Source organism: Saccostrea echinata, unplaced genomic scaffold (assembly GCF_033153115.1).
Source record: "Saccostrea echinata isolate AGI-Se365-2 ecotype Australia unplaced genomic scaffold, CSIRO_AGI_Sech_v1 ptg000027l, whole genome shotgun sequence".
NCBI classification, from domain to species: Eukaryota; Metazoa; Mollusca; class Bivalvia; order Ostreida; family Ostreidae; genus Saccostrea; species Saccostrea echinata.
The window spans coordinates 8702075-8720389 of NW_026889776.1; the positions used below are offsets into that span (position 1 = coordinate 8702075).

Below are 18315 nucleotides of genomic sequence, written 5' to 3' on the forward strand. Positions count from 1 at the left end.
ATAAAACCGCACAGTGTTTTTCTGAACAACGTAAGAGAACTTGTATGGAAAGCCGTAGGGTACCCCCACATTATTATTATTTTTTCCTATATAATTATACCAAAAATAATTATCTCATCCAAAAATAAAAAATAATAAATGTTGTCAAAAAAAGCAAGATTTTTATTTTTGGAAGAGATAATTATTTTTGGTATAATTATATAGGAAAAAATAATAATAATGTGGGGGTACCCTACGGCTTTCCATAAACTTGAAATGTTAAATAGATTATGAATATTAAAATTGTTTGCCCTTCAATTGGGACTACTTACAAAGATCAAACAGGGCTAATATGTACATGACCCAATAATAAAGATGTACAATTTACTCAGAGTTGTTGAATTAACATATTAGAAGAGCGATGGAAGGAGAACCTAGGTTTTGTGTTCCCTGTCAGCGATAGTGAAGCAAACTAAGAATTAAAATCAAACATACAAAAACCTTGTGTGTCTTTACAAAAAATAGGGACAGACCAGGGCTTTCTTTAATTGAAACAAATCTATCATCATGATAGATTGGTGTATCATTTTACTACTCAAACATGGTAGGATTTATTTTTTGAAATACTAATATTTGAGTTATCGATTAAATGTCTTTACCTGATTATAAAAAAAAAATAACTACAAATTGTTAATACGATTTGATAGGGAGATTTTATAGACTACAAAACTCCGTAGACTACAATAAAGATTTACACTTGTCTTCAAACCTCAGGAACGATTAAACACGGTGATGTAACATTTCTTTGCTAAATCTCATTATTCTTGAATAAATAAAAAGATTTTTATGGGTTTAAACCCCGCGATTTTGGCATTATATGTCCATGTTGAAGTTGGGGATTTTTTAACAATAGCTGGTCTTTTGGAGATCAATCTCACAAATCAAATGGCCTTTTAAAGATATAATATAATCCAAGTAGATAAAATAGTCGTGCAGTATAGACATGAATGCATCGTAACGTGTAAAGGACGGGTTGTGTATTCTACGGGATTAAATTACAACTAGGTAAGTCACAGTTTTGCTAAAAATTCATAAATTATTCTTCTTTTCTGGATAAAAAGAATTAACATTTTGTAATATACATAATTGTTTTAAAAAAGGATTTATATTACTTGCAACACATCGTTAAATATTTTTCATCGGAATTAGAGTGAACAGAAGTATTGAATACTAAGCATTAAAAACATAGGTAATCAAAGATTACTAAGCTCACCTCGACGAATGTCATCTATAAGTAAGGCAAATCTCACATCATATATTTTTCCTAGTTAGTGTACATCCCAAGATTAATATCCATCAAAATTAGATTCAGAATCCAAAGCAAGTCTGGAAGTGTCCATCTCTAGATACATCATCATCCATGCTAATTTGGTTAAAATATGGCTAAAATTCACTCATGTGGAAAATCAAGGTCAGATCCAGCACCCGAAGCAGGTTAATTAGTGTTCATCCCTAGATGCATCATCCATGCAAGTTTGGTCCAGGTAGGGCTTACAGTTCCTTGGACCTGCTCCAAAAAAAACTTTAACCTGGTCACTCATTTGGAAAAATCTAGGTCAGATCCAGCATCTGAAGCAAATATGGTAGTGTCTATCCCTAGATGTATCATCCATGCAAATTTGGTCCAGGTAAGGCTTATAGTTTCTTGGGAATGGACCTGCTTCAAAAACTTCAACCTGGTCACTTATCTGGAAAATCTAGGTTGAAGAGGAAAATTAGGCAACCAATAATGACATGAAATCTACTAATGATATAAAGTAACATCCACACACTGATTTGTTATTAATAATCCACTTTGTTGGTTTCATTGGATTTGTTCTATTAGTGATACATTATAACGTATCATTGCTGGAATTTGTATCATAAGTGATAAGTACAGAGAGTTGTAGTAAAATACGATAGAGATTTTCATCATCTTGTATTGAGAATTTATTGATTTTGGAGCTAATTCGTGAATTCAGAATTTACAATAGAATGTTTAAGATGATGATCAATATTTTATGATATCTGCAGTCGCTTGCTCATGTTATCCATTCTGAATTAATGATGATCGTCTGCTGCAATATATCGGAGTGTTTTATAACACTTTCATAATCAACCTTAGAAACAAGAAAGTTTCCCATATTTCTTATTCAAAATGAATTTTTGTATGCATATCATATATTTCAAAATCTTATGCTAAATACAACCAATACATTTAATATATTGCTTTTATCTGTTAAACTGCTATTTGATAAAAGGAATGAAATTATGACTACTTATTCTGAAACATACATATAGACACATGTATAGACATGTATCTCACTGATGTGGATAATAAGCTATTTATGAACCTAAATGCATGTAAATAATATTAAACACGTGAGATAAGAAAACCTTTACTGCATTAAGTATAGTGTGCGAGTAGGTAGTCTTTATAAATTATATTTTTTTCCCATCACAAAGTAAAGTTCAATCTCTAAATCTACCCGAAATAATAAGCAAGAAGGTGCATGTAAGTTCAGTGTTAAAAAAGAAATCAAATTTGTAGATTTAAGTAGAAAAAGAGTGTAATCAACGATAGACCAAGAAAACGACATAAACATAAAAAATTAATCAACCAAACCGCCAAATAAAAAAAGAAAGTAGATTTGTCAGAGTATTTCGTTGATAAGTATACAATATATTAATATTGTCTTAAAGTGCCTGCAACAGATGATGCTGTAAATTGTAAAGGAAAGGAAAGCATTATACTAACGCAAGATTTGATTTTTACATTGACTATTGATTTTTTTTTGGTGCAGGGCTGATGTGACATGTAATACTTATTATGGGTGGCGGATCTAGCATCTTCACAAAGCAGGAGCTGGAGGATTATCAGGTAAAAGTATTGCGACCTCAACAACTGACCAAACTATTTTTTTCACATTCTACTTCAAAATATTCGGCAAAGAGGTCAAAGCAAATTGGAAAAAAAATCAATATACATGTTATCACATTCATGTCTCAAGCAATTATGGTGCTAAGTGTCTATTTTTTAAAATTTAGAATATGAAAAATAATGAATATCTTCACATTAATATAAGAGTAAATCGATTAATTCATTTTTAGGGCTTAAACTAGCATTGAGCTGTATTATTTATGTTCTAAAAAACGAACAAATAATATTAATGATATGATAAACATAATTTTTACTGATTTTAAAAAAATCAACAACGAACAACACACAATTTCTACAACTGTCCAATTTTTGAGGAATTATGCAGTTCAATAAATATTGCAAAATACTGAATCGCAGAACATTCCAGTTCCATACCTCGAGTATTGCATATCAAAAAGAATTGCAAAATTGCAAACACATAGCTTTAAATCCTGTACGTGACGGATCAAATTGCAAAAAGAAAAGAAAAGAAGAAAAACAGATATTAAAGGAATGCAATACATATATATCGAATTTAGAGTATCTTTAAAAGAGCATTAGTATCATCATAGGTGTTAAACCGTAAACATTAATAATTGACTATATTGCCTTTTACCGAAGACATAGCATATTGTATTTTATTACACGAATCCTTGTGACGGTACATATTGTTTTGTACATATTGTCGTCGGCGACAATATGTACCTACCCTCACTGCACATACCGTCGTCCATCGGTACATATTGTCGCCGGCGACAATATGTATCAAGACGAGCCTTATTTTCCTCCTGCATAATGGATGACAAAATGTACAGTCAAGCACCAGCACATATTGTCGTCAGCGACAATATGTACAGTCAAGATCGGAATATATTGTCGTCGATATATTGTTTTGACGAATATTTAATTGAGAAAGGAAAGAGAGATTGACAAACACACACACACGCACTGAGGGAGACAGCAGCATTACCTGCAATGCTATAGCGAGAAAAGTTTTTTGGTCAGAAAATTGTGTTCAGGATTAATGTTCATCACTTTTAAATGTCAAGATACCGTAATTTTTGAGATATCTGATAAATCAGCCTATTCTTTTTTTCTTGTAATATATACTTTGAGATTGAATACATATATATTTTTTTGTTCAGTAGTAATGATTATTTGGAAATTTTTTTTGCGTCATTCTTATAAACAATCAGTGCCGATATAATTAGTGTTGGAGTTGACATTTTTAGATCACCTTAACTGTAAGTTCAAGTGAGATTTTCTGATCACATTTTGTCTGACCTTCCTTCTGTCTGTAAACTTTTCACAATTTCAGCTTCTTCTCAAGAACTACTGGGTCAATTTCTGGCAAACTTGCCACAAAGCATTCTCGGATAAAGGGGATTCAAGTTTGGACCATGCCCTCTTTCAAGGGAAGTATCTAAGAATGAGTGAAAATTTATTGACATCTTTTAAAAATCTTTTCAAGAACCACTGTGTCAGAAAAGTTTAAACTTACGTGAAAGCTTCATTATGAAGTGAAAATTCAGTTTCATTCCCACGGGGGAAGGATGTGGCTACAATAGGTGATCAAAATTTTTCATAGAATATTCGTAAAAAAAGTCTTTCAATTTTTTTTTCAAGTACCGGGTCAGAAGAGGTGATACTTATGTGAAACCTTCGTTACATAGCGTACGTTCAATTTTGAGGTGCTGGTACAAAAAAGAGCCCTCGCTACTCAATAACCCTGAGTGCCAAGTATAGGTCTAAATTTGCAGCCCTCAACTGGCAAGTAGTGACGTCTAGATACGAAAGAAAAAATTCTCGAGATGGACATTGTAACGACAAATAAAACAAAATCAGTTTTTTTTTTTTCAAATCATGACTCCAGGGGTAGGTGGGGCCATAATGGGTGATCAAAGTTTTACATAGATATACATGTATATACAGAAAATCTTCAAAAATCTTCTCAAAACCAAACAGATGTAGCACCGGCGCACCCCCTCCACGGCCCGGTGGTTTAATTTTTTCTGCTTTGGTAAATTCTCTTTGTTTAACTTGTATATACTCTCAATCTAGTCCACACGTAAAATTTCATAATTAAATAATTTACTTATCATATACGGAAAAACAACTGCACATACAAATGACTTTTTAATTTTCTTTTACTCCTTTTCCGTTCTGAAAATTCTGGATCCACCAATGAGAACAACAGTAGGCCAGTGATTAGTGATGTTTATATGGCAGCATTCTCAGGTAGCGCAGATTCAGGTATCTTCAAATCAAACCGGGTCTAGGGTGTGTCAACAAAGGGCGATCAAAGTTTTACAAAAGAATATATATTAAAGCAATGGTTAGTCATATTTATATGGATTGATTGATTATTAAACAGTTAAAGTATATCAATGAGGGAGTTAGCTAGATTCCAGTTCCTCAAGGTCAGGACTAATCCTGAGGCGAAGCCGAGGGAAATAGTCCTGGTCGAGGGGAATTTGAATCTTGCTAACTCCCGCAATGATATACTTTTAACTGTTTTATTATACCGATACAAACGTTAAAATTTAGAGGACTCAAGATAGCGTGACTTCAAAGCAGGAATTAGCTAACTGAACTAACACACGGGAATTAGTCCATTCACATATCACACCAAAGTACATGTATAAGTAAAATTTAGAGGATTACGGATAACCGGGAATTAGTTTTCGAATCAGGGATAAGCTCACTTGACTAACGCACGGGGATTAGTCCATTCTTAACAATTTCTAGGGAATTAGTCACATCTAACGATCTACGAGGGGTGATCAAAAAGTTCGCGAACTATCTCTATATTTAAACAAGAGGCCCATGGGCCACATCGCTCACCTGAGCACATTGGCTAGGAAAAAAAGCAAAAATCAGTTCAGTATTGCAAAGTTTATGGGGGGTGGGGGGTGGAGGTTGAATTTTAAACTACCTAATGATGCTTTCATATCAATATAACAAATGGCTTTGCTGTTCTTGAGCAGCAGATTTTTTCCCCATATATTCGTTTGTAAAACTTTGATCCCCCATTGTGGCCCTACCCTACCCCCAGGGGTCATGATTTGAACAAACTTGAATCTACACTACCTGAGGATGTTTCCATATAAATATGACCAATCATGGCTTTGCTGTTCTTAAGAAGAAGATTTTTTAAGATCTTTTCCTATATATTTCTATGTAAAACTTTGATCCCCCATTGTGGCCCCACCCTACCCCTGGGGGTCATGATTTGAACAAACTTGAATCTACACTACCTGAGGATGCTTCCATATAAATATGACCAATCATGGCTTTGCTGTTCTTAAGAAGAAGATTTTTAAAGATCTTTTCCTATATATTTCTATGTAAAACTTTGATCCCCCATTGTGGCCCCACCCTACCCCCGGGGGTCATGATTTGAACAAACTTGAATCTACACTACCTGAGGATGCTTGCAAATAAATATGACCAATCATGACTTTGCTGTTCTTAAGAAGATTTTTTAAGATCTTTTCCTATATATTTCTATGTAAAACTTTGATCCCCCATTGTGGCCCCACCCTACCCCCGGGGGTCATGATTTGAACAAACTTGAATCTACACTACCTGAGGATGTTTCCAAATAAATATGACCAATCATGGCTTTGCTGTTCTTAAGAAGAAGATTTTTAAAGATCTTTTCCTATATATTTCTATGTAAAACTTTGATCCCCCATTGTGGCCCCACCCTACCCCTGGGGGTCATGATTTGAACAAACTTGAATCTACACTACCTGAGGATGCTTCCATATAAATATGACCAATCATGGCTTTGCTGTTCTTAAGAAGAAGATTTTTTAAGATCTTTTCCTATATATTTCTATGTAAAACTTTGATCCCCCATTGTGGCCCCACCCTACCCCTGGGGGTCATGATTTGAACAAACTTGAATCTACACTACCTGAGGATGCTTCCATATAAATATGACCAATCATGGCTTTGCTGTTCTTAAGAAGAAGATTTTTAAAGATCGTTTCCTATATATTTCTATGTAAAACTTTGATCCCCCATTGTGGCCCCACCCTACCCCTGGGGGTCATGATTTGAACAAACTTGAATCTACACTACCTGAGGATGTTTCCAAATAAGTTTCATCTTTCCTGGCCTAGTGGTTCTTGAGAAGAAGATATTTAAATGATGCCACTATTTTTTCAGTAATTCCTAATTATCTCCCCTTGAAAGAGGGCATGGCCCCTCATTTGAACAAACTTAAATCCCCTTTACCCAAGGATGCTTCATGGCAAGTTTGGTTGAAATTGGCCCAGTGGTTCTGGAGAAGAAGTCAAAAATGTGAAAAGTTTACAGACGGACGGACAGACAGACAGACAGACAGACGGACAGACGGACGACGGACAAAAAGTGATCAGAAAAGCTCACTTGAGCTTTCAGCTCAGGTGAGCTAAAAATCACAATTCAGATCAGAATGATATTTTGCACACATATAGTCATACATATGTTCTATAAATAGCAGATATTAAATAATGTTTTCCTCCGTGTTTGTGACGTCACAATGTGAAAATGACGTCCGTATGTAGGTCACTTGTGACAAAACATGGTTGACTCAGTCGTACTCGAGCAACGAACGGCTGTAAAGTTTAACGTATATCTCGGAAATTCCTTTGCAGTAGAATATGATAATTTGTATAAGGCTTATGAAGACAAAAGACTTACCAGAAGTTCAATCATTAATTGGATTGAATGTTTTAATGAAGGCAGGGAGATGGTTAAAAATGATGTTTGTTCTGTTGACCAGCGAAAGCAAGCTGGTAAAAAGATGTGTCCTTAGTTGAGCAATTTGTTTTGAAAGATCGCCAAGTTACAGTAAGAAAAATAGTTGAATATCTGAGCAATAATATAATTATTAAATCCCTAAAATATCGTTAACTTTAGACTTTAAACATATGAAATATGAAAAAAGAAAAGGCGCCCATACTTTTCCACATTGGATAAACGACGCTCTCAAGACAGAGGACTCGGATTGTGATGGTCACCATGGTAATTCTGGGAAGGGATATCCTTATCCACCCATCCTGTTGCCGAGATTTGGCCATTTTTGACAGATGGTCTGTTCTTGTTATAAAAAATTACTTGCATGGTAAGAAATATGACTCGGAAAAATCTCTTAGCTTCTGTGAACAGACAGGTACGAAGCATGTCACGTGACCGCCTGGATCACGTGATTCGCGCATGGGCAGAACAATGGCAGATCATAATGTTATATAAGGAAAAAATCAGTAGAGGTATAATAAACAATATTAACGCCGAGTCGGCAATATTTCAGCCATATTTCGACGAACAAATTAACTGTATATGACCATTGCTGAAGTTTTTGGTTTCTCTGGCCATATTTATATGGAGCATTGCCGTGCATTGTCATGCGACATGTTCTGATGGACGACAATATACGATGTGAGGGTCGGTACACATTGTCGCCGACGACAAAATGAACAGGACGACAAAATGTACCGTCACATCACGCTGCATGAAATAACATACGCGACAGGTCAGTGTGATTCACACACCAATTACATTCACAAAACTACCAAACAACAACAAAAGAAATCTTTAAGCAACAATACATGTATCTGTGGGGCGACAATATGTACAGTGAGGGTGAGGCACATAATGTCGCCAGCGACAATATGTACAAGTGTTACTTTTCAGCCGGTGACAATATGTACCGATGGACGATAATATGTGCCGTGAGGGTATGTACATGTTGTCGCCGACGACAATATGTACAAAACGACAATATGTACCGTCACAATCCTCTTTTATACAGTGGATATAGGTCATATGATATCGTTTCATATCATAGTTGCGACGTCGCAATAATTTTAGCATGAAAGTGTTGAAGTCAAACTATGAAAGTGATGAAATCAAACTTAGGGACAGTGTAAAACATGTGATAGCTTAGTGTAAAATACTAGTATGCCATAAAAAGAATTTCCCATGGTTTGAGGTTGATATATCCATGCTTTGTGGTTGATATGATTTTAACCAACTGTTTTTGTTTTCTATCCCCTAGCCATGGGTATAGAAAACACAACTCGCTGGATAAAACTCATATTCAACAAACAAACCATGGGAGATCCTCTACATAAGGTTTAGAAAATGACTTGATTTGAAATTTAAGTCATATCTTTTTTCTCATTTTAAGGAACTGACATATTTTACAAAGAAAGAAATTCACCAGTGAGTAAACTATTTGAATACTTGCTTCATAACGTCAAAGGTGATATGTGTCCTTTGTTTTAAATTTGATAATTAGGATGATGACAATTTAAAAAAAGGTCTTTAAAATATGCCTGTATACATACTGTAACGTAGCATACGATAATATGCTTGGAAAAAATTGATATGAACATTCAAATAATATTTTTACTTTGAAACATCTTAGTTAATCGTACATGTTGCTTTTTGTAGTGTTTTTAAAAGATTCCAGAGCTTAGTATTGGACGATGATGACGAAAGCGATAGGGAAGTGACGAAACACACCAAACTATCACGTGACGATCTATTTAATCTTCCAGAACTCAAGGTTAATACCTTCTTGTATTACAATAATTAAGGTATTGATTGCATTTATTTATAACAGAAGACCTATAGATTTGTCGCACACATCTCTGGTTGAAAAATGAATTGATAATGAATGTGTAAAGCCCAAATTGCGGCCCTTATCTATACCAACTACACATTAATTTGACTTACCATAGGTTTGTTCTTGGGGATGTTTATACTTTTTAGGGTTGAACACTCTCTTCCTCATTATGTTTTTGAATCATGACTTAGTAGAGTCTTTATTACTCAGGATGGTAAGATATTTAGATTTTGTTGAATATAGGAAGATCTTTTGCTCTGTCAGCCCTAACGTCTACAATCCTGACCTAGTCCCTAACCTTTTTACCATTATTCACCCATTAAAAGATTATATCGGTCAATTAATTGAAAGAACCTAACTTCTCTGTATAAAGGTACAATGTAGTAGATAAGAAATGGTAAAAATATAAAAGGACGGAGTGAGGCAGCTGGAAGTAATGGATAAAACTGGTTCAGAATCTGTAATCTTGTTACCATCGTAACCTTTTTTTTTGTAAAATTTCAACTTGTACGGAGTGGGAAAAGATTATTTTTGTGTGGTGGGAAAACTCACAGATTAAAGTTAAGAGCCGGAATTTCTCTCCTATTTGCTACTAGTTTGATTTGAAGCTGTATGTATGATTTGATTGACAGGTGAACCCGTTTAAAGATCGGATCTTGAGGGTATTTTCGTCCTCCAACGATGATAGCATGACGTTTGAGGATTTCCTCGATATGATGTCCGTGTTCTGTGACCACGCCCCCTTGGCAATCAAAGTAGAATATGCCTTCAGAATTTATGGTACATGTAGCATCTTTTAGAAACATAAAACTTAATTTTCTTCAATAATTTTTTTGAAATCGCTGCTTTTAAAAGACCACAAAAAACTGAAAGGTGATATGTCTTTGAAATACTGCAGGATGGGAAATGAGAAATAACAGGAGCATATTTGTTTATTTACAGATTTTGATGAAGATGAAGCAATCGGTCGAGGTGATTTAAAACAGGTGATTGACAGATTGACAGGTGAAAAAACTCTTGGAGAAGCTGACATGGACCAACTTATTAACTCCGTAAGTACGCCACCACTTGTCTAGCTGCCTTCAACATTTATTGTTGCTTCAAATACTTACAGTATCTGTCACAGCTAGGATAAATAAAACACCTTGAATTTCTTTAGTATGTATGAAATATGTTCATATGAACAGATCGTGGTTTTATTTGCAAGATTCTTCTTACTTTATTCTAGAAATAGAATGACGGTTAAATTCCACGAAGCAGTTAAATTTCCATTTGTTCTCTAGCTAGCAAGGGTAGATACTACTTACTAAACAGTATTTTGAAGATTTCATGCTAATAAAATCATATAAGCGGGGATAATGTATTATTTTATCGCAAGAAAAGCCAGAGAACAACTGTAAACTTAATTTCATTTCAGAAATTATTTTGTTTTGCTTCGGACTGGAATGGCGCTCTGTCATTGGATAACAGAGGTCACGTGCCTGCCTTTAATATTTCTTTGAGCGGTCGAGTTGCAAAAGTTGGAAGGCAACATGGCGATTTAAACGACGTTATGTCATCTTAATTAAAAGAACAAATGATTTGAGATCTTTTTTCACGTTTAATTTTCTATGTTCCTACTGATTTGGCATTACTGCGATTAAAATTTGGAGTAGCGCCCCTTTTCAGTGACGTAATGAGTAAACAACAAGATGACGGTGATTTGCACAGACGAAAAAATCGTTGAATTGTAATTGATCTCGATAGCTTTGCTAACTGTTTATTGGTCCTCGAAAAAACAAAACACGTATAAGATCTGCTACTGACTGTCCACAGAAATATTACGGCTTTGGCTCGCCTTCCATGGACTTGAACAACCCGTAATATTTCTTTGGACAGTCAGTAACAAACTAAAAAGTAATACTATTGCATTCCTCTGCATGGCTATGTATGTTAAAAAAACGATTTATTCATTTAGATAATGGATGAGGCAGACCTGGATAATGATGACGCATTGTCGTTTGCCGAGTTCGAACATGTGATGACTAAAAACCCGGAGTTTGTCACGTACGTACATGTACATGTATATTTTTGTCAATTTACACATGAATATACACCCATATATCTGACTAACTGAATTTGCATTATACTGCAGGTTTATTTAAGGAATGAATTGAATAGCTACCGAGTTATTGTGTATAACCTGGGTCGGGACAGTTTACGTATTATAGACCGCTAAGCGGAATTATTAGAGAATTTTTCTATATCCAGTCAAATGGCATGTTACAACCAGAATTAAGAATAATTATGTCAACTCTTTTTTCAGGAGTTTCAGGATTCGCATGTAAATATACCTGTGACACCCAGCATGACACTGAAACATATCTTTGATGGTGTCTTGTGACGCCTGTAAATATTTCTATCATGACACGTCTTGATATCTTTAAGACGCCTGTAAATATTACTATGTTGATATATCTTTGTAAAAGACACGGAAGCCGGGTGGCCGACGCTGTAAAAATGCTTTAGTAACATTTTTACGGAAGCAATAGACAGTCACTGTGTTATAACAATAGCATATTTTCTGAGGAAATGTTTCTTTTCTGTGATTTTTTTTTGTTCAGTTATAAAATTTGAAATCCTGGCATATGCAATTTTAAAGGCAAAAATGCACTATACATTTTAGAATGTGTGCAATGTACCTACCACTAACTACTTATTTTATTGTGTCAGTCTGTGAATGTTTACACACCTGTACAGTGTATGTACCTGTATGTACCAAATGATGTCTGTCATTGTTATCTATCACCTCTATCAATTGTTGTACAGTACTGATTAAATCAATATTCTATACAATATCAGTGATCTTTTACTCTCTCTCTCTATATATATATATATGAGCTTGATTACTGTTCGTTATCTCAATAACTGTGAAACAGGGGGGAAACTTGATATTTCGCAGTCGTTCTTTTTTCTTTATCGCAAAATACAATGCTTACACTTATACCCATAGCTCCCTCTCTAAGGAGGAAATTCTTCAAAATCATATGTCAGTCTTGAGTATTTTTAACATTCCCAACAACCAACATGCATTTAAATTGCCATATCTATATCTTAATAAAAATCATTACAAACAAAGATATATAGCGGGTTCCAGTAAATGCTCTATATTGTACCAAGCCTCTTTCTTTACCCCTCACTAAAATATCAAAAACAGTGAAGGAGAAACTTCAGAAGTACTGTGCAGCAATCGAGAAGTAATGTAAATCAGATGTGGATACTTAAAAATTCCAAGGAACTTTTGGAAAATTTGAGATCACAAAATTTTACCAAAATCAACAACATAAAAACTTGCGACTTTTCAACTTTATATAGAACCATTCCCAAGGCTTTTTGATATCACTGACAGCTGCTTTTTCAATAAAAATGGAACTCGTAAAAATTAGTCATTTGCAAAATTGTTTCGTTAAAAACATTCTGATTGTACACACAAATACTCTGAAGTTAATATTAAAAAGATGCTTGAATTTCTGATTGACAATATCTATGTGGATTTTGGAGACCATCAGGTCTTCCAACAATATATTGGAATTCCGATGGGTACCAATTGCGCCCTGTTATTAGCAGACCTATAAGTATTTTTGTATTCATATGAAGCAGAATTTGTTCAAAATCTTGCTGTGACCTTCAACTCGACATTTAGATATATCGACGACGTATTGTCAATTAACAATGGTTATTTCCATTCTTAGGTCGATACGATATATCTCGGTGAGCTTGAGATAAAAGATACCACAACGTCTGACACATCTGTTTCATATTTGGATATTTTACTAGAAAAAGACGTTAATGATAATCTAACGACCAAGCTTTATGATAAACGTGATGACTTTAACTTTTCAATCGTCAACTTTCCTTACTTATGTAGCAATATACCTTCATCATTTGCATACTGGGTTTATATTTCTCAGATGATTCGATACGCAAGACCATGCTCTACGTATGAACAATTTCTGAAACGAGGTAAGTTATTGATAAACAAGTTGATGAAACAAGAATATCAGCAGTCTCGTTTAAAGTCGTCATTTCGTAAGTTCTATGGTCGATACAATGACCTTGTCAGCAAATACAATTTATCATTGAGTCAAATAGTGACGGACGTTTTTCATACTAATTGTTAGACCATTATTTACACACTGAATTGTCGACGGATTTTTCCGTTATTACTCTTTAGATCGCTTTAATCCGACTTATCAAGGGGCACACGGCGGGTGTGACCGGTCGGAAGGGAATGCTCACTCCTCCATGGCACCTGATCCCACCTCTGATGTTTTAGAAGTCCATGAATGCTGTGTTTCATAATTTGTATTGTTTAATGGACTTTTGAGCTTGAATACTGTTCGTTATCTCCATATATTTCATGCATTAGAACTAAATCCTACATGTAATGGACAGACAACTAAATTCTGTCTGTAACATGTGTAATAAACAACAAAACCATGTGTCATGGACAACTAATGGATAATATATACAACAGAAATGTCTTCTTGCTTGTAACTATTTGTAAATTAATGTCATAAGGGTAAGTCTTGAAGTGATCTTGTCTGTAATTTTATTTTACAATTTGATTGGCATTAAAGATATGGCTAATGCCCATGGATGTTAGAAATGACTTTACCTTGAAAATTTCAGTAATTTCTTATCATGGTCAAACTTGCGGAATGACCATATTTTGTGGCCTATAATTTCAGTGATTTCATAAGATGAAACGTGCGGAGTGACCATGTTTTTGTCGTATGTGATCAACTGAAATTTTCAGTAATTTAATAATGTGAACTTGCTGCGTGATCACAATTTTTGTGTCGTATATGACCAATTAAAATGTTCTTCATTTCTGAATGTATTTTTTTTTACCAGGTTCTTCTCAAGTTCTCATTATAATAGATATGAATAAAAAGTAAAATTTTAGATCATTTGATTTAAAAGTATTTCATTGGCGAAAGTGGGTACCCTATGTAAGGAGTTCTATACCTTTATCTTTTTTTTACACCCCAAATATTTACGTAAGTCGGATTAAAGCGATCTAAAGACCTCTGAAGCAAGTTAAAAAAAACTTACTTTCGATGGTGATTCTTGTAGCGCCGTAAGATGTTAAGTAGGAATTTAAAAAAAATCTTTTCGATGATATTTAAAGTCCCAGAATGTTCAACTTTCTGTCCAAATGATAAATGAATATATATGCTGATAAATTATCTTTTATTTGTAAATAGATTTGACTAATTCCAGGATTTAGTATCTCTTGTGCTTCTTGTGATGTCTACCACAGAAATTGGTCACATCCCTGCCCCACTGGTCGAAAAACCGAGCAATACAGCCGTTGCAGAAACCCCTGAAATATATATGCTTAGTGAAATACAGAACTGCATATTACAAGTAAAATAATTTTTTATGTTTCTTCATATCAATTTAAAATCATAAACGCTTTAAAACTGATTTTAATTTTTCATTTTGTAGCTGAATAGTTTCTAAGTAAACATTCTCTGTATATCTTGTTTAAGAAAGTAAGTAGTTTACTTACACACATCTAGCGTAGGGAAAGTTAGGGCAACTCTCTACCTGACATGCCGGAACATAGCAGGCAATGGCGGGGCATACACCTCCTACATGAAGATGATTTGTAGGAAAAGAGTTCAATTAGCTTTTTGAAAAAAAATGTACATTACATAATCGAAATTCATAAGTAAATTTATTTGAAATATATGTCATGATTAAAAGGAGATACATAAGAGGTAGATAAAGATGTATACATTAACAAGAGATAACAGTGTAACATATTTGTAGGTTTCTTTTACCTCCAGGAAGAGTCTGTCCACCATGATATCCTCCTAATTGTCCTCCATAATGTCCACCAAGTTGTCCTCCATGATACCCGCCAAGTTGTCCTCCATAATACCCGCCAAGTTGTCCTCCATAATGTCCTCCTAGTTGTCCTCCATAATATCCGCCAAGTTGTCCTCCATTAAATCCGCCTCCTTGATAGTAAGATCCATCGTCAGTTGAATAGTGATGACCCCCTTTCTTGTAGTCACTTTTGGGATAGTAATCTCCTTTACGTTTAGAATATTCACTGCATGTTAGACCCTTAATAGAAAAAAGGCATTCAATATTCATTCTGTAAAAGTGGAAATTAAAAATACACAAATGGAAGTAATATTCAACACCATTTCCCCCTTTTTAGAAAATATAGTACTTATTAAAAGAAATACGAATTCGCAAAATGAATTCATTTAATATTTTTCATATTTTGTCGTCCCCTTCGTTGCAATATTCTAAATAAGAACATTTTACCAACAGGGTGACGAGAAATAAGAGAGCAACAACAGACTTCATCTTAGATCGTGCTCGCCTAGTAAGGAATCGTAGATCTCACTCACTTATATATACATGTGTAAACAAAAAAACCCTACACTGCACAATGAAATCAAAATCCGGGAGAAAACGTGCTCAGAATATCCTTCAAGAAATAATGGAAATCCAAGCAATTGGAAATTTCTACTGTAATTTTGGTAATTATTTGAGCGACATTACCAGAATATTTAGGAATGATTTTCTATTTTGATTTTTAAAAAAGCTATTAATTTATCTAATTTTGACAAACAGCACTTCCTTCTTTTGATTGTCAAACTTTGATAGAGGACATTCATCTGTTCACCTGTTTGGAAAAGAGTACATCGTGTTTATAGGATTATACATTATGAATTAAAATATTTTTGATCATACAATCAGAATGCAAAAAAAGATTTATATATATATATATATATATATATATATATATATATATATATATATATATATATATATATATATATATATCTTATATTGCTTTTACCATTACTGTAACGGAGATTTGCAATATCTAGCGGACAAAGCCAAAAATTAGATACCTTTCATGAAAATTCAAAGAAAGACGCTCTTCCTAAATAAATTCTGTGGAATATTTTCTTTTCTTGATTATTTTGATTAACTTTTTACCAGTTAAATTGTTATTTTGGGATTTAATGTTGATCATAATGGAAATTCCTAAGTTTGACAGGTCAGTGATCTCTTGTCTAAAAGCTGTCGACATTCGGAATTTCCTTCAAAGTCCCGCGGTACTAAAGTAATTTACTATAACACACACATGTATATGAAGTTGTCTTAATAACAACAGATGTATAATTTTGGTCAATTATGAAATCTGAAGGAATATGAAGTTGTGTTTAAACAATTTCCATGATTTGGCGAAACCTTGGAAAAGTAATATCCATCTTGTAAGCTTCAAATTTTTATCTTGTATAATCATTTATGTCTTTCAGTATGAGAAAATCTGAAAAATGAAAAATCCTTTTCAAATTCTATACTGTAGTCGATATTGTATTATTATATTGTGCTGCTGGTATAATTTCATCTTGTTTTTCTAGATATTTTTTTCTTCGGATTTATGTACATTTTGTCAACTTTATTTGCTATTGGCATATTTGTTCATTTTACAGTGAATAATTTTTGCATATGTTAAGATTTTCTATGGTGTTAACTCTGGATCCAAATTAAATATATATTCAAATATTTGCACCTATCTTCAATAATTTAACATGTCTCTAGATGCAACGAAGATAGGTATGCATAATTGAAGTAGAAATAGGTCTACATGAATTAGAGGTAGCTTAAAGATACATTCCACAAACAAATTTTCTTATCTCCCATACAGAAGAGTTACATTGCTATTTGTTCATTATTTCTTTCAATCAAAATCTAATTAGAAAATTGTAATAATGTAAATGTAAACATAGACTCTAGAAAATGTTCCTCGAAACTTTTCAGTAACAAAACTTTTTCAAATTTTCAAAAATTATTTTTAGCTGTAAAGTTACATTTTCCCACTTTTCACCAAATTTTGTAGCTTGGTCAAACATAAATTTGTTCAACTAAACAAATATCACTTCATAGTCAGAGAGGCTCCTATTTAAGCAAAGATATTTAAATTTTGGAAGAAAAAAAAATTGTTTTTGTTATCTTTCCTTAAGATAATAATGCCTGTCTGTAAATAATTGAACCCACATGAAATGAATTACACTTAACTGAAATTGAATCACACCAATTTTAGATAATGAACATGTAGGTTTAATTGAATTAAACCTATCTTAAAACCATTTGAAGATATGTATTATTAATTTAAAGTTAGGTACAATTCAAATAAAAATAGGAACAATTTAAAACATCTCCGCAAAGGATTTGAAGGTAGGTACAAATTGACAATACCTTAGGTCAATTCAGTTCCACTTAGCTTTAAATCAGTGCTACCTATTTTGAATTCTTGGTTTTGTACCTATCTTATATTCTGTTACAGGATTCTTTTAATTAATTGAACCTATCTCCAAATGAATTTAAGAGATTGATTTACATTTTCTTCAATACCTTTGGACTTGTGTTTAATTGCTTTTGAAAATAATATTTACAGCTATTTGAAAATACATGTAGGTTCAAATATTTGAACAAATGTTAACTTGACATTCCACAGTTAATATAAATGTGTTTAATTTGTAGTGTAATTATTTTTGGTCCTGAGACACTTATCAAAATTCCATTACATGCTATATTCTGAACCCTTCAACAAAGAAAATCTGAAAATTTATTATTTAATTAATTTTATGTACTTGCAATACGTGCTGTGTGTCCATTCTCAAATCAATACCACACATTTATTTTGTTTTGCATTTATTTTAAGATATGTTTTCAT

The 18315-nt window shown here is 33.5% G+C and overlaps 2 protein-coding genes across 2 annotated transcripts; one reads left to right on the plus strand and one right to left on the minus strand.

Annotated features, from left to right (window-relative positions):
- The first annotated feature begins 975 nt into the window (after positions 1–975).
- On the plus strand, positions 976–12395 carry LOC133193350 (calcium and integrin-binding protein 1-like). Its single transcript, XM_061329292.1, has 8 exons — positions 976–1044; positions 2823–2899; positions 9120–9154; positions 9386–9500; positions 10193–10340; positions 10503–10612; positions 11518–11606; positions 11866–12395. The coding sequence occupies exons 2-8, from the start codon at positions 2849–2851 to the stop codon at positions 11885–11887; spliced, it is 570 nt and encodes a 189-aa protein (XP_061185276.1). The 5' UTR covers positions 976–1044; positions 2823–2848; the 3' UTR covers positions 11888–12395.
- A 2381-nt stretch (positions 12396–14776) lies between these two features.
- LOC133193351 (uncharacterized) lies at positions 14777–15970 on the minus strand. Its single transcript, XM_061329293.1, has 4 exons — positions 15888–15970; positions 15392–15680; positions 15118–15199; positions 14777–14928 (listed from the first exon to the last, which is right to left on the minus strand). The coding sequence occupies exons 1-4, from the start codon at positions 15927–15929 to the stop codon at positions 14829–14831; spliced, it is 513 nt and encodes a 170-aa protein (XP_061185277.1). The 5' UTR covers positions 15930–15970; the 3' UTR covers positions 14777–14828.
- Positions 15971–18315: the final 2345 nt, after the last annotated feature.